The sequence below is a fragment of the Phaethon aethereus genome, assembly GCF_964289735.1.
Source record: "Phaethon aethereus genome assembly, chromosome: Z".
NCBI classification, from domain to species: Eukaryota; Metazoa; Chordata; class Aves; order Phaethontiformes; family Phaethontidae; genus Phaethon; species Phaethon aethereus.
In genome coordinates this window covers 31,182,138-31,203,837 of record NC_138577.1, presented here as the reverse complement: position 1 = coordinate 31,203,837, position 21,700 = coordinate 31,182,138, and the positions used below count along the sequence as shown (strand labels likewise).

Here is a 21,700-nt window from a genome sequence, read left to right as displayed (position 1 = left end):
AAGGTGTTCTGAGCCCAGCTCAGCAATCCTGGATAAGTGCATGAAATACCCTCAGAGTTTGAAATTGTAACAGATAACACACAGTAAGGTTGAGAACAAAGAGCTTCGCTGCATCATTGTTTAAGCTACTGTTTTCTCTTACTTTTTTTAAGAAACCAAGGCATCGAGATTGCCTTTTCACTGCTGGAAGGCAGCTTCTGTGAATTCATAATAATGACGTCTTAGAAGATTGTTCATTAGGCACCTGAAGGTAAGTAGGGTGTATCTCTAAAATTGCCCAAGTATCTGTTAACACAGTAGCCCGTAACTCCTCTCTGGAGGACTCACTGTGTTCTACCAGCTGAATGATACATACCTTAAATACCTGCCTGGATCATTACTTATCCGATAGCCCATCAGCCTGATGATGTTCTGGTCCACTGGGTGAAGTATACATGTCTTAAGCAACCTCCAGTGGCTATTTATTATATATGTACTTATAATTTATATATATATAAAATGCCAATTACACACACACACATTTCAGAGAAAAAAAAATAGTACTCACCTGGTCACATCATGACATCCCCTTTGTTAAAATAGGAGCTCTAATGGAGCCTGACAATTTTGTTACAAGGAATATCTTGCACTTACCTGTTCTTCCTATTCAAAGAAGGCCTCTAAAATCATTGCTATTATCAATGTTAAGTTCTAAGGAACACCACTTTTACCACTTGTGGAAGATGGTCAAAATAACTGATGTGCCAGACCAAGTCGTATGAGTTTGCACTGTTAATCATAGTTTTTAAGTGGACCAGTGAAGGTGATTGTGGCAGAGGGAGACAGTGTTAGTTCCAGCACTGGAATTCAGGAGTGCCCTGGCCTCAAAATGTTGGTTAATACAACCCTCCTTCTGACAGACGACAGGAGGAGCGACTTTCACATACTGCAGTTGTGTTTTGACATAATGAAAGCAGCGGGAAAGGTCACCTCCTTATGATGACGCACTCATTGGGCGTTATTCACAATCAGCAGTGCTGGAGAGAAGTATAGGAGACAGGGATAGAGGAGTTGCATGTTTTCCATGCAAATCTGGACTCATGCTTTCCCCAAAGCTTCATTTAAAGCCAAGGCTAAATTTCGACGTGCAGCCTCCTCTCCACCTTTGCCCCACCAGCATCTCAAGGAGAAGACATGTGGCAGTTCAGGATGACAACTTAGGCATCCTTGTGCTGTGTTTTTGTGTAACGTTGAGATCCACACACTCAGCTCTGCTCAGCCACAGAAGAGGATCACGTTTGCTATTTCGGCTATTTCAGGTACTTTCAGGCAGTCCGTGCTACATTTCAGGTGAAAGTTCCTCAGCTCAAGTATTTTTGTGTTGGAGCAGCGTGTCCAACCCAGCTCGTTTTCATGCCCCTCAGTAATAATGCATACCAGCAGCAGACCCTGGCAGGCCTATGGTAGATGATAACCTATTTTCCAGGTTTGTACCTGCCATTGAAGAACATTTTTCTCTCAGGCTTGAAGAGGATAATACACAAACGTTTCTGCAGTTGGAAGAGAGTTTCGGCCTCGATCCTCAGCTGCTGTAAATTAGAGCACAAGTGTCCCTTTTGATCCGGCTGCTGGGTAGGGGGGAAAGCTGTATGAGTTTATCACACTTTAGCTGGAAGAGGCACACCTGGACACCAGAAACATTGCACCAGGTTGCACAGCAGGTGATTTTGTTAGCATCCTCATGAATATCATCCTGTAATTTGAGGGAAACTTTAATTCCCTCAGAGGTCAAGGGTAGAGCAGAGGTAGATCTCAGAGCCTGGAGAGCCATCCTAATACCTTTTGCTCTCAGGTAGACCAGTTCAATACAAGCCAAAAAATGCCACCCCTAGAGATTTCCTAGCAGATAATGTCAGGATCCTAAACTTCTTCCATGCTGACTTGGTAGAAGAGGTACAGACGTTTTGCAGTTTAGCACAGGGTTACCCAGCAATGTTCCTTTCTCTTTGGAGCTTACGTTTCTGTTAGCAGCTGTTTTGCAATGCTCATTACTTCTTCCCAAGGCAATGCTAGGGTACAGGCCGCAGCATTTTTCTATCTATCTCCTGAGCCTAGATCTCAGACGAATACTACTGGGCGTCCTTGTAAGCACAAAACTTGGGTAGAAAGTGGTGGGCTACTAATTAAATGTTAACTTAGTGAGAGAAAATAATTACCTAACACCAAAACTTGCATATGTCAGCTCATATATGCAGGCCCTGATGTGTCAGCAGTTCAAAGGGGGTTGTAAAAGAGGAAGAAAATGAATGAAACCATACCAGAATACTAAAAAAAGCCCCCAACAAACCCAAAACAAAACCCAACAAACACCAGTAACTGACTGGTTATTTATCAGAGTCTGGTTATTTTCCCCTGCATGCTTGCAGCAGTGTTGGATTTATCCCGTCTGCAGAGGTCTCCCTGCCCTGCAGAGAAGCCACCGGGGAGCCCGCGGCAGCGGAGGGAGCATCCATCCAGCATCCTGCTGGGCTGCAGCTGGGCTCTCCAGCAGATCAACCAGGCACGGTGGGAGGGCACCGGCTGATTTTGTTCACACAGATTAAACGAGGCATTTACAGTCTTATCTGTAGCATGTTTTCAGAAACTGACCCACGTACTTACCCATTTTTGTATATCTACATGTGACTCCTTTGTCTCCAATTCTTGATCCAATTCTGACCAAATACATGTTCTTGTACAAAGGCCAGAATGCGCAATTGTCTTTTAACAGAACAGACAGAGATGGTGACAAGCTCATATTCATTTAAAAACTCACCAAGGCTTCTCAAGAACTAAAACCTGTTTTTTACAGAACTAACCTGAAGAACTTCCTCACCTGCAGCTGTATCTCTTTGCTTTACTGCCCCTTGGCAAATCATCTGTATGGCTTATTTCAGCAGTCACATGCTGTGGGATGTTTCAAATTCCTTATTTACAGGATTTGCCTCTTAGCAAAAAAAAAGCGTCCCTTTAAACTTCTTTATTTTCAACTTCCAACTTGTAAACAGCTGTTGTTTGTTGGGTTGATGGTGGTATCCTTTGGAGCTATCTCCCTGGGGACGCACTGACCGTGAATGGCATTAAGTTGCATTACATCTCCCAGGGTCAGGTGCCCCCCTGCTCCATCTGAAGCGGACAAAAAAATTGCATGGACCATTTTTTGCTCTAATCACACTGGCAACACTGGTCCATTTTTGCTGTTGTTGCACTGCCAACTCTCGTTTAATTCACCCTCTGGCAGGATCTCTTTCAGCATTACAGATTTCTAACTTTCTCTCATTCCCACAAAATTATATTATTTTTCCTCAGTTGTTTCAGACTGATTTTCCTAAACTAAATCTCATTTTATTATTATCCTGTGTTTCTAATCTCTCTCAATCTCTTTGTACAGCTGTTCTGTTCACATTCTTCCCAAATCAAGCATCCACTGCAAAAGGCATTAACGTGCTTCTTGCTCCTCCTGCTAGGCTAGTGATGCAGATTAACCCACCACAATAAAGGGCCTCTGAGCAGATATATGTGGTTGGACTGGAAAATTCTCATGATAAATTTGCAAGAATGAGTGGATGGGGCGAGGAGAAGCCGTCTCCTGGGCCAGCCCCTGCCTGCTCACAGCAATCCAGTGCCAAGGGGTTCTAACTGACTGGCTTTAAATCTCACTTACCCCTGGGACTGGAGAAAAGTTGCTCTTCTGGCCCTAGAAAATGCCCAAGAGCAATGCAGGGGCACTGCAGGACAACTGCCAGAGACAGCAGATGGCTTTTCATGCCTCAAAGAAAGGTGTGATACCACAGCCAGGAAGTAGAGAAGGATCTTGATTCATCTGCCTCTTTGCCATGGCATGGAAATGAAATGGAGTATCTTCATCTCAGTGAAGTTAATGTGGCTGAGTGGGGAAGGACAGTATTACTGGAGGAGCATGAGCTACCCTTTGAACTCCGTGGCTAGCCAACGCGCTTAAGAAGAACACAAGGGCTGTTTCTGCAACAATGGCTAAAGTCATTAAGTGGAAAGCTGAAGACAAAATTACCGGTATAACTCCTAGAAATACCTCTTTGCTACTTCCATTCGGATCAGCACTTACAAAAGCACATGCACTGCTTTGAAAAAAAAGTTATCCCTTACCTTATCTAAGCAATAATCCTACAAAATGGCCGTAATGGTGTAGACGACATAAAGATTGACATCTGCTATTCATGGCTGAATGTATTTAATAATACTCCGCTTAAGAGTATAATGATGCCCTTATTTACAGGTCTCTACTGTAGAGGTCTTTGAAGGGCAGTTTTGTATAGCAAGAATTATTTAAAAGGCAGTTTATCTTTGCTGGTGCTGGTTGTGTTGACTAACCAAACAGAAAATGCACAGACGTGGTTCCCAGTGAGAGATGGCCAAGGGAAAAGACTACCACTCGCTGAGTGGCACGGGACAAAGGAACAACGGGGAGGTGGTAAAATGATAAGAGGAAAAATCAAGCTTGTGTCCCATGCCCTCTCACCATCTCCTTTAAGGCCTCAGCCAAAGTGCTCACAGCAGGTACCAACTGCCTGAAGTCTCCTGTTTTCCCTGAGGATCTTCTCATTCCTGAAAACTCTTCAGGGATCATGTATGGGGTGGCTGTGTGGACACATGCTTATCTTTTTCTTTTAACAGGAAAAGCTGAAAGTGCATATCATTAAGGAAGCAGAACAGTTACAACAGAGGTTTTCAGGCATTGCATTCATTAATCACTTATAATAAAGAACTGTCTGATATATTGACCGACGTATGTATATGGCCATGAGGCAGTACTACTTCCAGCATGATTTGCTCATGTGCTTTGTCCCCATTGCCTAAAAACCTGTCAGGAAAACAGACATGTGGTTTTACAAACAACTTTAAGAAGTTGTTACAATCATCTTTGGAAAAAAAAAAAATTACAGTACTTCCTGCATAGTATCTTATACAGAGGTTCCCACATATTCTTGCAGGTAGCACGTAGTTCTGCAGCTCCTTAACAGCACTTTGCTGTCCAGTGGTACTTGTTGAGAAGCGATAAGGTACTGATACGTTGGATGATGTCTTACCAACCAAATAGAAGGTGGAGCAGCTGATGAAGAAATACAGCAACCAGGTAGCTCAGCTCTAACCAGGCACTTCTGCTCAGTTTATGCAGGCACAGAAATGCAAAAACAGATGGGAATTTTTTAATCAACTTCCTTAAACATTGCATTAAGCTGTGAGTAGTGAAGGCTAACACTTTCAGTAGTTCCTAGCCAAAATATGAAACAAAGCTGAATCTGGGTACCCCTCTCTTCTGATCTCATTATGGCCATTTCTAAGACTGTTTAATGCAAAATCCTCCTTACAATGTTTTCTGGCATTGCTCCTTGACCTCCTACTTCTGTCCCTTCTCCCACGTCAGGCTCTCAGAGGCAGGCCCAAGCATCCTCATGTGAAGTGAACACCTGAGAGCATCTCTTTTTAGCGAGGAAATGCTTGTAGTTAAGCTTTTGGTTGGTGGACCTGGATGCAGGCACAAGAGCAGGAAGGGATGCCGTTTACAGACCTGCAGGCGGACGCAGAGCCCAGTGAAGAGAGCTGCTCGCAGCTGCAGTAAGAGTGTGAACAGAGTTTCGGCCAGCTCTGCTGCTGCCTTTCAAAGGCAGGAGAATGTCTGTAGCCTCTGGGCCGCTTCCATCCTGGCAAACAGAGCCAGTCCTGTGCGTCAGGGATCGATGCCCGGGCTTGCTTTATTCACACCATGGCTGAACTGGACCCAGAGCAGGCAGACGTCTCAGCCAAAAGTATGAGACACCAGGAGAAACAGACGTAAAAGCTATTTTTAGAATAACTTGAGTTCTTCCAGCTGTATCATGAAGATAAAACCTCTGAAAATACATCGTGCAAAAATGCCTTCTTCAGTCATTGCATTTATATCAATATTGTGTTAGCTAATTTCCATAATTTTAAAACTCTGTACCTGTAACCCTTATCTCTTAGGGTGATCATAAGTGGCAGCTTCACTTAATGTATGACAGCATAACTGGAAAAAGATAGTGACTTATTTTACAGTCTTGAAAAAGTGCCAGAGCTGTTATATATCCACTGACAGTCAGAGTTCAAAGGTGATGACAACATCATGCTTGGATATATCGAGAGTCAATCATCATCTGATCTGAACTGAAGAATGCTGGGGAGAGCGTGTAGGGGTAGCTCAGTTCAGAGCTGGTATGCATAGCAAACCCCTTAATCCCAGCACCTGTGGTAAATGCTATCCAGCATTAGCAGGCGGAATTAAACTCAGCTTGCAAAGTGCACCAGTGGATACAAATGCTTTTGGGAATCTCCTAACTATTTCCTGGGGAAGGGCCTGACTTCCACAGTGTGAACTGCTTCAGGTGTCAACCTCGTGGAGACAGGAGGGCCATCCAAGAGAACAAAATGCTGAGGGAAGTAATTCTTCTTCTTTTTTTTTTTTTTTTTAAACTGCTCAATCCATTAAGTCTCCCCTAACAGGATTTTAGGCCAGAAATTCACTGACTTTGGTAAAATAATCAGTTTATTCTGTACTTTTCACCTATATCCACCAACACATCCGAAGTTTTGGTTGCTTTTGGCAATCTTCCTGACACGGCATACCACAATGGCCTACTTCACCATACAGCTAAAACTGGGAGCACGTTGCTTTACAAGGCATTTTAACCCAAAACAATGAGCTTTTAGGAAGAAACTAAACATTGCACAGAAATGCTGAGTCCACAGCTTCATCTAATATTCTCTAAAGCTTTAGGAGGCCAATTCTGGGTCAGCCTTTTTGCTTACCAGGAAAACGGCACCTAAATAAACCCAGGAACTCTGAGTTGCATAACCTGACTCTTGCATGCTGTTGGAAGGGCCAGATTCCTCCCCAGACTTCCGCCAGTCAAGGCCATTAGAAAGTGATGCAATCACTTAGAAAATTTTAACCCCTAATGTGTTGGTTTCTGATACAGAAATTGGCTATGGGGCAGGGTGGGGGGAAGGAAGGAATGTTAATTTCTGCATTCCTCTTCCTACGCTTTTTTCCAGGTAAAAAAAGAAAAAAAGTATTAAAGTACATTTGGTGACTCTCCCTGTGTCATTAGTCACCTGAACCACTGGACCACTTTTTTTACACCCTTTTACAATAGTTGCGTACCCAGAACTCCCATTGATTTGTGGAGGGAGAGACAGGGACCTGTGCCAACCCAGAAAATAACAGCCATGGCCCTCCGCTCTAAAAGCTAAATTCATAGGCATTTCAAATTTGTTTTTTTAGCCTCAGGCTACCGTACGTTCCACATGTGTGCAAATGAAGCACAGTAGCAAGGTAGCTGTGCAGCAACAAAGTTCGTTGTTTAAAAAACTTTTTTTGGGGCAGAGATCTATTGGACATGTTGCTGACTAAGGCATCTCCTACAGCAATACAGTGGCACGACTGAAGGGGACATTATCACACAGCTCAGCACACTCTTTAACAAAGTCAGACTTTGGAGTATAATCTACACACTTTAAAACTGCTGTCATAGAATCATAGTGTCATAAAATCATAGAATATTCCGAGTTGGACAGGACCCATCAGGATCATCAAGTACAACTCCCTCCTTCTTGCGGGACTATCTAAAAGCACCATCATGAGATATAAGCCAGAGTTAAAAGTATAATTACTAACTTCCTTAAGAAAGCACAGCTAGACTGGTTTTGGTCAAACCAGTGCTGAATAAAAATTATATTCTTGGTAAAACTGAAAGTAGAAACCTGTCCCTGGTCCAAATTCTGTCCTGGCAATTCTGTCCTGTCTCTCCACTAGACAAGAATTTAATCCATTAGATACAGGCAAGCATGTATAAATAAGTAAACTGGATTTTCTGTAAAATTAGAACAAGCTCTGGAGAGACATTAGAGCAGTCATCCACTTTCTCCACTTCATCAGCTTCATTTAACGCCAGCACCATGTGCGTTTTAAACTCACAAATACAAAAACAGATTACCTTGACTTTGATTTCCATACAGTTGTTTCAACTGTGGCAAGAGGTGGCAGATCAACAGATCTAAAAATGAAACAAAAGACACTCTTGCCATGCCCAACGCAGGGAGATCCAACTTGCACTAATTCTGCTAATGAGAAATACACCCGGCTCCTAAGTGAACAAGGAATTTACTGGGAAGCCTGCACTAGTGTCATGCACTGTATGTGACCAAGTCTCGGGTCATCAGGCGGATGCATGTGTGGGACACAGTTCAGCTCCCTGCTACACAGGACAGCCTGCATCTACCATCTCTGAGCGAGCATGGCTGGCAAAGAGAGGGCATTTTTTTCTGTTTAAATTTTTACAACTGCTGCTGCCGTTTGCCATCAGTTTGGTATTGGAGGGAAGACCTTATTTTCACAGTAATTTGGCAAGTTGGTGACATACTTCTTTAAATAGCAGGTAGGACCCAGGTGAGACAGCGTCCACACAACATTAAATGCGAAGTGGAGAGTGAGAAGTTGGCCAGATGGGTACAATAGTAAAAACTAAATTTAAGGTGGGATGGCTTGTGAAGACATGTCCACCTGAGCAGACTTCACTTGCCCTTTGCTCAGGGGACACTCCCAAGCTGGGGTACCAGCCTGGCACTGATCTCATGCAGTACCTGCAGAGCAGGACCAAACCAGCTCTGGCAGAGTTCACAGAAACTTCACGCAGTCCAAGCCACCAAGTCCATGTAGGCCAAGCGGGATGAGGATAGCTTCAGTAGGTCACTATTTCAAAGGGACTATATAGGAAAAGCTGTTGGATAAGGACTTAGGGAGGCAAGGAGGAAGGACACAGAAGAACAGAAGTGTACAGGTCCCTTGAAGGAAGGCGCTGAGTTGTGTTTCTCTGGCTCCTCAGGTAGATCTGAACTGACAAGGATACACAGGACTTGCACCAATGCCATCTAAAAGCATTCCCTTCAGCAAGCTGCCAGGATTGTTTGGCAGATAAAGCTCAAAGGCTTTTCTTTCAGTTGGTAACTACTTCGCAGTTCAAGCAAACTGCCTGAACACTGGTGCCTCCCCATGATGCTTCACATGGCCAGGAGAGAGGCCACTTCTCTCCCAAATAGCAAGGAGTCCAACCTTTGCAGCAAGGTCAAGACCAGCAAAGGCAGATCATCTTGGGCAAAGCTTTTTACTCTGCCAATCAGTAGGAAAAAGCTAGTCTGTGCACTGATGCTGTTCGCATCAGCAGCCCCCACAGGTTGAGCTATCCAATCCTCCCTGCCTTGCCTTACCAATCTACCCTGTTTTGCTGCTGCAGCTGTAATTTGGAGCATTTCTGAATGATGACAGATCACATGTAATACAGGAGAGAAGTAAAACAGCATAATGAAATTTTATTCTGAAAATATGGCAAGAGTCTAAGGCACTTCAAACATTTCAATACACATGACTAAAGTGAATGTGACAAGGTAATAGCATTCCATAAATATGCACCGAGAACTACACTCAATTTCACTCAAGGGGAATATACAGCTGGTATCTCTAATTTTACTCTCCGATAAACATGTGTGGAGTTTATAGACTGACACAGTTAATAAAAATATGGTAACAGGACATGTAATTCTTCATGTAGTTTTTAATTATTAAGGAATATAAAATGTTGAAAATACTGTGCGAGTTAATTTTATAGATACTAGTATCTTTCATATAAAAAGTTATACATTATCCCCAATTAGCAACAACTTGTTTAGTGAACTTCAGACCTGACGAGAGGCTCTATCCCCAATACCTACCCACTCACCCACCAGCTCAAGATCCACGGAGCTGACTATACGAGCAACTGCAACTTCTGAGTTTCGAAGTAATCAAAAACATCAAAATAATGTTGGAATGAAATTTATGAAAAGGTTACTGTGATGAAGTCTAGGCACAGTAGACTAATCATTTAGAATGATTAAAAACAAGCCACTGGGACAGCTCTGCATGGATAGTTTTAGACGTCTTAGGCTGCACATAACATAGGAAAGGATAATCTATAGCAAAGAAAAACAGGATTTAAGCCAGTGTACAGAAAGACAAGTAGGTGAGAAAAAGAACATTTCTGGCTAAGGTTCTGAGCTGAGCACTACTTAACTATATGCTTGCTTCAAGTTTACAGTTTTCTATCTTTAGCACTAGATCTCTGCTTTCACTTTGCTGGTGAGTTCAGGCACAAGACAATTACATTCAGTATCTGTCTCAGTAAAACAGTAATATTTAGCAGCTTAAAGATGGCATAGAGATTTTTACAGATATTCATGCACAACTACTCAAACGTGGCTCTGTGGGTAGGACCAGGAGATGTCTTTCTGTTAAGCCTAGGAGTGCCCTAGAACAGAGGAAAAAAACAATTCATCAAAGGGAAATTATTCCAGACAGCCGAATAAGAATACAGCACTCACAAGCACTCTGTTCAATCCCTTGTCTTTAATTGCACAGATTAATCTTTCTTTTCTTTTTTTCATTTTAGGAAGAACAGTGCCAGCTATCATACAGCCTACTAACTGAGAGTGCATGTTGTTTAGACAGTGAAACATTTAGCAGCAGTTTATCAGGAGAGTGCATCACGGCTTGGAGAGCACATGGGTATTTGCCAGAACACCTAGGACAAGCTGTTAAGTCCAGAAACAGCTGTGTTTTGGTGACCAGGTCAATAATTAGCATTACAGTGATGCAAAAACATCTCTGCACACTAGCCAGAGGCAGCGAACCCTGCTAGTGAGTTATCTGTACCCCCAGATAAGAGGGAGGAGGAGGAGATATCCTTCAGTCAGGGTTCAGCCTTCTGCAGTCAATTTGTATTTAGAAATGTACATTCAACTTACCAACATAAAAATTATTCTGTGAATAAACTCAAAACTTCATGTGCTGTACTGCTGCACAGCTGCTAGGGGGTTAATTTTTTGTTTATGTTTACTATTATGTTCAGGAGCAGCAAGTTAAAACATAAACTGTAGGAGGTTGTGTACTAACCGGTGACTGGGTTTTGGAAAAGTTGACACGGGCATAAAGGAGAACCGCTATGTCCTTATGTCCAGCTTCCAGGGCTATTGAAAGTGCTGTGCTGCCGTCCTGAGAGAAGAAAGGAAGAAATAAGTGAATTAGTGCTTGTGTGCATTAACAGATCTCTGTGGGCTGACGAGGCTTTTAAGAGAAGGGAAGTTACGAAGTGGAGGCCCTACTGCTCAGACAGACAGTTGGGTTAATTTAGAGTCTTGTTTAATTTCTTTTATTATAATTAAGTGACAATAAGCCTTGCACTGCTGTTTTATGAGGCAGTCCAGTTGTCAGAGGCCTCATAATTTCTCTCAACGAGCAGTCTCGATTATTGCTGAGGAAGAACGAGCATGCCATTATCACAATAACGTTACATGTAGTGCTGTGTAAGACCAGTGATTCCAGAAGATTGGTCTGTCTGAGAGAAACCACAATGTCAGTAAGGAGTGGAAGAGAAGATACGGGAGGGATAAATGCTAATCAAATATCATTATAATTGCTGTGTTACAATGGTAATTGTTGTTTTATAGCTTCCATTAACACTAAGAGCAGTTGCATTCATAATTCCAGATGCTCCTTGATGGAACTCTAAGTACAAACAAATGGACTTTCCTGGTCAAGTACTGTCACCTCAGTTTCTCAGAAGATATTACTGCTTTCAGAAATCATAGCTGTTAAGGCTGCCAGAAGCAAAGGGTGCTTTTGCTGAAAGGATAATTTATTGACCTGCTGTTTTCCCTTTAGACCATGTTTGATCCAGGAAGAAGTAGATGTCAGACAACCTAGGATGTGAAGCCCTGAGCCACCAGAGGGGCACACTTGTACGAAGATGCTGCATCCCCAACTCTGCCTTCCTTGTTTCCTTCCCTTCCTGAAACTGGTGCATCATGTGGCTACAACCCCCTGCTCTCTGATGGTAGTTAAATTACAAGTCAGGCAGCTATAACCTTAGCACAAATCTCACAGTGGTTTGCTGGTCCACTGCCTAGCTTTTGGCTCATGTGCACAGAAGATTCCAAAATAATGCCAGTATTTGAAATGTGCTCTCATAGGGATTGCCACTTATGGCTGGCTCTCTGAATGGAGCACATTTTCAAGACACTGTCGTAGCAGTGGTATTAGAGAGGTCCACACCAGTTTAAGTAAATTGTAAACCCTTTTTCCAGCATGTGACATGATGGACAACGTCCAAGTGGAAAGTCTTTATATGAGACTACAGAGAGCAATTATACATAAATCTGATTGTCCTGAGCAGACAGGGAGCTAGAAGAAGTTGCCCACTACAGTGCAACATAATGCACTACAAATGCACAACAAATATTCCACAATCAACATGAGGAAAAGCCAAGTTCTTAATGAGAGATGCTGAATCACTGTCAGAGTGGCACACATCAGTAGGATGAAGTTCAGCTTACTACTGATCATGCTGACTGGAAAAGCATCACTGTCACATTCAGAATAGCTAGGGGAATGCTAGCAATCTCATAATCTCACAGCACAAACAAACCTGTTATAAAATGAGTAAGCAGCAGACAAGCTGTGCTTGGGAAACAGTATCAAACTGCCCACAGGAACAGTTAAGTGTCATATCCCCGTAAAGACTTTAACTATTGACTTGGTCATTAATAATGCAAACAGCATCCAGGCTGCAGTAGCCTAGATTGCCCCCCAGTTTGTTACACTGAGGTCTTCTTACATTTTCCCCTGAGGCCGACTGTTACACACCGCTGGCACTGCTTGGCAACTGAGCCAGCTCCTCCAGCAGGTGAGTGAATGAACAGATATGATGTCTCTGCCTCTCTGCAACAGCTTCAACAAATAACCACCCACTGCCCTCCACAAATCCCAAACCCAGGCTCCACTTCAGCCCTCACTGGGTGAAAGCAATAGGAAGAATGGAAACGTTCCTAAGAAGTGATGCTCCTAACAAGAACACAGTACTGGCAAGAAACCAGCTAAGTCAACATTTTCAAGCTTGAGAAGTCTACAGATCAAATTGTCTGCTGGTAGTGTAGGGCGCAATGATCCTTGCAAACAAGAAATATACAAGTGTCTCACTTGGCACTGAAGTCACAGCCAGTATCTGCTTATTGTCAGGACAATGTAGCTTCATGATTGAGACCAAACCTGTACTCTCAAAAGTCATGGTGTAGATACTGTATGAACAACCTGTGAAGAGAACTATAGGGTTGATGTTTCCCACAGATACAGCATAGCAATACAGCAAGGCCATTAAGACACGAGACAAGGTCCTAACTGAAAGGGGGAAAGGAATGTGAGAAAGGAAGATGTTTCACCAGGAGTTAGCCAATGTTTTTTTCTGTTCTGGCCACTGCATGCCTACAGCTAACCAGAAAAATTGCTACCGGGTAGGTCCGTTAGAAAAGCAAAGATACTAGCCAAATAATCACAGCACTTTCTACCACTAAGCAGAGGATTCATGCATTTGGTACTTCGGCACTGTGAGTCAGATAGTCATCTAAGTAGATTTCAGCTGCTTGTCACTGCATCAAAAAAACTGAATCAGAAAAACATCCTGGAGTGGAGAAGCTCTCTGATGAAGCACTATCTGGAAAGGCAACTCACATTGTCCTCCAGGGTGCCATTACATCCAGGCTGAGCCAGCAGAAGTTTGACAATCTCCACATGTCCGTGTTCACTAGCACACATCAGAGCTGTAGAGCCCTCATCATCCTGGATATTGACGTCTGCACCACAGGCCAGTAAAGCTTTAACCATGTCTATCCGCCCATGACTCACAGCGAGCATCAGTGCGGTCTGACCAGCCTGCATGGAAAGAGGAAAACCCAAATAATTACACAATCGGTGACAAAGCATGTACACGTATTTTTTGGCACTGTGCTGCTTCTGGGGGTAAAAAAAAAAAAATTTATACAGCACTCTCAAGATTCTGCTTGCCATTATTTAAATACCTTTTATGCATAATACAGCCCACATTCACATCACTATTTATTAAATTAATGGAAGATATTTGATCTATTTCCAGACATCTGGAGTTCCTTGGAAGGAGCTAAATGGTGCAGAATTTGTAAATGCCTCCAAAAATTCAGTACGGGTTCTTTCATATAACATTCAATCTTCATTTTTAGAAGACATCCAGACCTGAGGCTCAGCTGTTCTTCCACGGCTCCATTTTGTATACAACAATCAAAAACATACACACAAACATCAAAGACCGCAGAGGGTAAAAGTGAGTGAGTGCAAAAGCTGAACTGGTGGAGCGGGGATGGGAGCATGGAAGGAAGGATAAGAAGATGCAGGAGTGCAAACGGTATCTTGTGAACTGTTTGGCTGACCTGGCTGGCTTTAGCATTCACGTCCCCACAGCTGAACAGTTCCTCCACTATCCTCATGTCCTTCTCCGCTTCCACAGCTGCAAGTGCAGCAAGCATGATGGGGGTATAGCCGGCCTTGTTCTGATGATTTACATTACAGACATCTGCAGAGGGATGAGATAATTTCTTCAGAAAGCAGGAACCCAAAAAGCAGCCATTGTGTTAATGAACTGAATAAACTGTTAGTAGAGGAGCCTATAAAAAGAAAAGACAGCAATTGCTCTCATAATGGATGCAATTCAAGGGAAAGTGGAGAAGAAAAAAATAAACAGGGGTGCTCTTGAGCCTGAGAAAGAAAAGGATTCTCCTCTGCTATGCGTGCAACACAAGGGAGAGCACAAAGCCATTTTATATGTCATCATTTAGGGCTTGCTTTGTGCGTTTTCTTTCTTTTGTAAAAGCAAGTGGTCTGAAATTTGACATGACAATCAGGGTCATGGGTCCAAAACCCAGGAATACCACCAGGAGAGTTGTTAAGCTCCTCTCCTGAGGGGATCCACACTGCAAAACGATAACTGCCCAGCAACATGGTCAGTGGAAAAGCTGTTTCTCCTTAGCACAAACATTTTCCTGTAATAGGTGTTACTTTAAAGATCTGCAAGCGTACTTTGACATGTTTTGGAGCTGCAGAAAAAAACTTTCAGTTAAAGATTCTTTCCAGCTCTACAGAGTATTTGACTGTGAACAAAAATACTCTGGGAACAAATACAGTCAAGTCCTCTGACTAGTGCCAGCAGCTGACAAGAGCTCTCCTTTTCCTTCAAGTCTAACCCCCAGTCTGTCTCTGTTCCTAAGATTCTGCAGAAATCCATCAGGCCTTATTAGTTTACCAGGCAGCAGGGCTTTCAGTGTGCTCATCGTATTGGAAAGCAAGGACTCAGACCTACATAAACAGTATCTCTAGACTTGGGGTTAAATTGCACCACAGATATCTTAACAAGCAAAAATGTTTCAGGAAATCATTCAGATTCAAAAGCCAAAGGCTTTTTTTCCTTTTTAAATTTTTTTTAAGTGAAAAGAACATTGCAGAAGCAATACAAGTGCAGATGTAAGAAAATGCACATTTCTTCATGTTCCATAGACATGATCTGTGCTACCTTATAACCAGTAGACCAACCTTACTTTCAGCAGTCACTTCTGGGAAGCCACTGAAGCCACAGAACATGATAGTCTGCTACATGCATTACTTCATGAGTAACAAAGAGTTATTGGCAGTGACGTTCTCCAATCCTGACTAGACTACTTCAGCAGAGGTGTGTTTTCTGAGGTCACATTTCAGCTCTTTTTCTATGTGGCTAATGAGTGGTGCTGTTTTCCTATCTGTTTTCTTGGTAACACTGCATGGTGATACAGAGGAGTCTCTTGTCTCATCTGCTCTTCCCACCAAACACACAGACATGGAGTTCTTGGGCCCAGAATCTTCCTGTGATATAAGCCGACTGCAAGGCTGACTCTAGTGACCATTTAGACGTGATCCAGAGGAAGACTGTCGAAACCTGAAAGAATTGGCCTGTTTCCAAGTATTTTCTGAGTGCTGGCACGTGCAGCGTGCTCTCGCACACCTGGCACTAGTCACGGTTGTTGGATTTTGCAGTCAAAACCCGCTGTGTTCATAGCAATACACCAGTTGCCATAAATTACAGGAGCGCTAACTTCCAGCAACAGATGAGCATGCTCATGCTACGCTGAGATACCCAGGGAAGCGGAGGGGCAGTTTCCTCCCACCGTACCGCTGCAGAGCCAGCCTCCTGCATTTCACTGTGCTCCTGACATTCCCCGCATTCCCCTGCCGTGACTCACTCTTCCCATCAGGCTGCCTTCAAACAGGACCAGCGATTTCAAAGCGCTTGCTTTCCTGCCGAGGAAGTCTCTGCATGCGTAACATATGCACTGGGTTATCAAAGCTGAGATTTGTATCATTAATATCCTTGTTTATCTGATGCTACCCTTCTGGATTTATAAATATTGCTAGGCTTACACTCCAGCTGTGTCATTGGCCTACTTAAGCTTTACAACCAGCTGTGACAGGTTTTATAACTAGTTTAGAGAAAGAAACTTCAGTCAGGGACCAAAACTACAATTAAAGAGATCACATCCTGCCTGGGACCAGCTCCAGTGTGTGACACCTTCTGCTGGCTGCCTTCTGGCTTAGCACATGTGGGGAGCAGATGCTCTGGCGCCTGCCCTCTGCCACTACCCTCTCTGCATGTGTGTTGCATGGGGATCAAGAGAAGGAAGCAACAACAAAAGCAACTAAATGAAGCATCATCACATTGCTCATGGATTGGGGAAATGCTCCTATATGGCAGAATGCCATATTGCTCCCGTTTCTCAGTATAGATGTGCCAAGGTGGTGGCCAGAAAAAACTTCTGTACTGCTCTAGTAAGATAAAGCTAGACTAGTTTTAGTGTTTAAAATGGATGTTTATACCTGAATGCATCTTCCTCCACCAGCACCCTACCTTTGGCTGAGCAGGAGCTGCGCTGCCTCCAGAGAAGACTGCTGGAGGCTGGTGCTGATGAACTTGGGCTACAGGTCAAGAGTCAGGGATCTGCCTATCTCTCCCAAACACTGGTCAACTCTATATGTAATTTACTTGAGTGTTTTTGTAACTTCTTCAAGAGCCATCACCATCATCTCCAAAGCCAGCAGTAGAAACAAGGATTCTAGACTACCCAAATGAGCTACGTGTAGCTGTTAATAGTTAAAACAGCTGCTGGAGGAAGCCCAAACTTGACCTCCTGCTCATCAAGAATTCTACCCATGAGGATTGCAAAAACCAAAAATAATTAAAAAAAATATGCAAACAAGTCAACCTACTTGCATCCAGAAGAAGCTTTACAATTTCAAAGTTTGAATGTGAGACACTGTAATGCAGAGCTGTGTTTCCATTTCCATCCGCCATATTGATGATATGTCTGAGGACAGCAGGAGAAATCTCTTCAAAGGCAGTTATGTAGTCTCCAACCATTTCAGGGACAGCTGACTTCTGACTTGAGACACGAAACCACTCGTGCTGGATGGTATTTAAACAAAACCTCTGCCAAAACCAAGACAGAAAAATTTACATATGGGCAATCTATTTAAAGGATTTTCCATCCCACAAGTCAGTGATGCAGGAGGTCAGGCCTTTTTTAGTCAAATGTGGGAAGAAAGTATTCAGCTCACAAACAAGATGTACAAGCTGAAGCTTCCCCTCTGACTAAACCCTTCTTTAAAACATCAATTGTTTACCTCCTCTCATTTCACCTCATTTTCAGGAATGGTTCATCTCTGAGGGCACAGAATTTTAGGATGAGATTACCCCCAGAATTAATGAGTACCAAGTTCTGGTGAACACAAAAAAGACTTGGAGTAACCATTTTGATGAAATACTTAACTACATTTATAAAGCACTGATGAACGCAAGATGAAGAGCAGTGGGAATGCACATTTTTCAGGGACTTAGAACAACAGCATGCTAAGTCAATTAGGCCCAAGCCCAAGGCATGAATTATCAAATGCACAAAGTACAGGAGACCTGGCTGGACAGCAGTTCTGCAGGAGAAAAGCTGGGCATTACAGAGGATCACAAGCTGAACCTGAGCCAATAACACCACACTGTAGTGAATAAGGCAAATACTGTTTTGGGGTGAATAAACAGATTTATAGCTTTCATGGCATGTGATGCAGTCCCTTCTCTCTGCCTAGCACTGTGAAGGCAACAGCTGGACTACCTTGTCTGGTCCAGTCACTGAATAACAAGAAAGATTTTGCTGAAACGGTTTCAATGGTGAGCAGCGAGAACAATTAGAAGTCAAGGAAATCTGACCTAGATGAGAACCAGGAAGGACTGGAGATGCTCTGCTGAAAGAAGAGCTGGGAAAAGGAACACCGTAACATTTTCACAGTGACAAAAGGCTGCTGCAGTGAGAAAAGAAGCTGTTCTTCACCTGCAGGCTGGCTGGCTGTAGTAGTAATAAGGGATTTCGGCAGCAATGAGAAGATGCAGATTAGATGTTCAGGATAAACTTTCCCGTTAGTATGGACTGAGGATGGAGTGGCAGGAGGCTCTTAGGCCAAACAACTGTCTGGTGGGAACAACGGAGGTGGAGCAGATCTAGCTGTGAGCCAAGGGGGCTCCTGTGGTCACCGCCAGCTCTGACTTTCTGAGACAGAAATTTCTCTAGCCTGAAGTACCACCATGCCTTCTCATAAACCCCTACCTGCAAGGTGGCCCGTAAGTTCGGTGGCCGACAGTTTTGCATAGAAGACACTCAGCATGCTTCTCTAGCTTCTAGGGAAAACACAGAGGACCTTTACCAGAGAAGGCCCATGTCTGGTAAAGGGAGAATATTCTACCCACATCAATACCACATATGTATCTGTACTACATACACATATACACAGAAAATTCTACATCAGTACTACCACAATACAAACTTACAAGGTCCTATCATTTGAGTTAAGAGACCACATGTATTATGAACATACAGAGTTGAAACACGGAAGTGGTCAAGAAGTGACACAGTGTTAAGTATTTTTTTATTTTAGGCACTACCGAGTGCAAAATACCACTAATTTTTTGCAGTTACAGCATCACACACATTATTAAGTAAACCGTATACTTTTTTAATTCAAGTAATCCATCACATCCCAAAAGGAGCAGTCTGCAGCTCTTTCTGGTACCAACAGCAGCTACAAGAGTTGAGTATGTTGAAAGAGGTTGGGACAATTCATTTGGATCCCTAGCTGTACTGAAGTTTACCCTTTTTGGACAAGACTTCTTTATCAGCAGACAGACAGAGAACAAGAGCTGATTAGTCTGCAGTTTCCAGCTACACAGCACCACTGCTGCTGGCAAACACTTTAAGCACAAGAAAGAAACATGTAAATTCAAATTATACACTTCCAAGGCAGAAATTATCACCTGGTTATGCCAGTTTTGACACTTTCAACTCCGACTGGACCTGAAGCATTTATTGGTTGAATGCCTAAACTACTCCCGAAGGACTGACACAGCATTAAAAACTACCCATCACAACTGTATTAAACAACCTCTCAAAACATTCCCTGGCCCACAAATGTCAGAACTGCACACATACAGTATTTGTGTCTGTGTCTTACAGACAATATTATTGTCTTTAAGAAGCTGCAGATGCTCTACCATAGAGGAGACTGGCACTGGATTACTGGATTGTTGCCTTTTACATCACTGCACAACTGTAACAAATGCAAACCTAAATTTCGTATCATTGAACAGTGTTCCTTTACTTTCAGACTGGCCTCACAAAGTAGCGTAGACAGTTCCTGTATGAGACATATGGGCAATTCCTATATGAAGCAAATACTCTTATTTCCTGAGACTGAGTGCTAACAATGAACCCTCTTTACTCCCTGCTGCACTGATAAAATCTACCAGCACAGTAAGCAAGACAGAAGCAGTATCCCTGTGCTTAGAAGGAGGCAAAGTACGTGCAGTTTCAGAACAGACTGTGAGCTTTTGCCATAGGAAGAAACAGGCTCCTCACCCAATGCAGCCTCTTAATGCGAGGCCTGAGAGCCACCCACGGCAGTGCTAAAGCAACGCTTACAAAAATAACACTTGGAATGCACGGATGTGTTGAAACTCTGCTTTCACGTTACTATTTTTATGTGTGTGCCTTGGGATGACAACACCCCAGCACACAAAGCACAAGTACATTCTCTGGACAAAAGTTTCCTGATAGAAAAAGCACTTTGTGACTCTTCCAGGAAGGATGAAATCCTCTTCTGCCTTGCCACTGCAGTGCTGCTCCTGCAAACCACTAGTTATCCCTCCCTAAAGTTTTTCTGTTGCAGCTCAGAGAGAATTTGGCCCTACACTGCTTACCACATCTTTGTTGGTCAATGCCTTGGGGTCATCAATGTTGTTTCTCAGCAGGTGGCAGGCAGACAGCATCTTTTCACTTAGTTCATACCTGAGGGAGACAGCAGAATACAGAGCATGTTTCAATTTTTCTCTTGGCATTTCAGTGTAGAAACATTTACCTTTCTGAAAGTTGTGTGGGAATGAATGTTTCCAGGCAAGCCATCAGCTGCTGCAATGCGGAAGCTGCTTCAGCAGCTCTTCTACGCGGGGAGTCCCTCCTCGGCGAGCAGAGCCGCTGGCAGGGCCATGGACCTCCACAAGGAGGGAAAACATGTTTCCCAGATGTATGTGGGAGGAGCAGCGGGAACAGAGAGCAGACAACCCATCACTTCTGTGCTTTAGACTTGGCAACCTTTCTACTGGGAATTCTCACCTACTGCTGTATGACCGCAGAGCATGTATTATATATATCCTCTGTGCTTTGATTACTTGATTAACAAGAGGAAATGCCGATAGTTGTGGTGGAAGTGGAATTAGCTGGTGGGAAAAGGCACAGGCTGTGCCTCCCTGCCAGCTCCCATCCACTAGAATCAGCCTTTTCCATCCCAACCACTCTGGAAATTCACTCTCTTTCTCCAGTCCCCCTTCATGTTTTCACTTCTGCCCCCTTTCCATCACGAATTTCAAAACTCGGGGAACAGCTGAAAATAAGAAGGCCCATGCTCGTGCCACATGGCATGGCAGGCTGTGGTCAACCATCTCTGCCTACCTGACACAGAGGATATAGGCAATTTTCCAGGAAAATTCTCCCAAAAAGTGGAGAGGCTAACGAACTTGTGTGTGTAACGTGGGAATTTTAGTGCTCCAGGGTTACAATCCAGCTGCTGGTGCTTCCAGAGCAATGAAATGCTTCCCCATTGCATCAGCTTGGTCATGTGCAGCCATGCATCCTGCCTCTTCCCCTTGAAGGGCACTGTCGGGGCAGCCAGCTAGCAAGGAACATGTTCCTCCAGTACACGTGGCTATTAAGCTATCCTGCTGCCCCTCTTCACCATCACCTCTTGCTAGGGTAAATATAAATTGAGAAAGCTCCTTTGAGAAACTGCCCATCTTTTTGTGCAACCTGTAAAGTAACAGGCTACGGTACTGTGTAAGCAGAGCTCAGGGCGCTTTAAAATTCACAGCTCCAAGGCCTACGAATAGCCCTTAATTATGAATTTCTGCACCTCTTCCATTTAGCAGTTGATAATTACAGGTAAGTTTGATGCTAAGCTGTATCTCCAGTAAAACAGATTAGTTTTTGTCTTAGCTCTTTTACTGTTATTATGCCACTTACGTAGTTTTCCAAGCTAGCACATTTGTAAACATCTGCCAAACCCAGTATCTATAAAAGATCTCTTCACTATCTATGTTTATAAATCCTTTTGTCCATTCACTAATCAAGAACCAGTAAAAACTGACCACACTACTGCTCTCCATGTACCTAAAAA

At 43.3% G+C, this 21,700-nt stretch overlaps 1 protein-coding gene across 1 annotated transcript in view; it reads right to left on the bottom strand.

Annotated features, from left to right (window-relative positions):
* Positions 1-10,292: 10,292 nt before the first annotated feature.
* KANK1 (KN motif and ankyrin repeat domains 1) overlaps positions 10,293-21,700 on the bottom strand; it is a gene marked incomplete at both ends in the record, with an annotated part of 51,233 nt that continues 39,825 nt past the window's right edge. Inside the window, 6 exons of the mRNA XM_082013395.1 lie at positions 10,293-10,355; positions 11,000-11,098; positions 13,610-13,810; positions 14,341-14,483; positions 17,201-17,420; positions 20,232-20,319. Coding sequence (XP_081869521.1) covers positions 10,293-10,355; positions 11,000-11,098; positions 13,610-13,810; positions 14,341-14,483; positions 17,201-17,420; positions 20,232-20,319 — 814 coding nt within the window. The remainder of the gene's footprint in view (positions 10,356-10,999; positions 11,099-13,609; positions 13,811-14,340; positions 14,484-17,200; positions 17,421-20,231; positions 20,320-21,700) is intronic.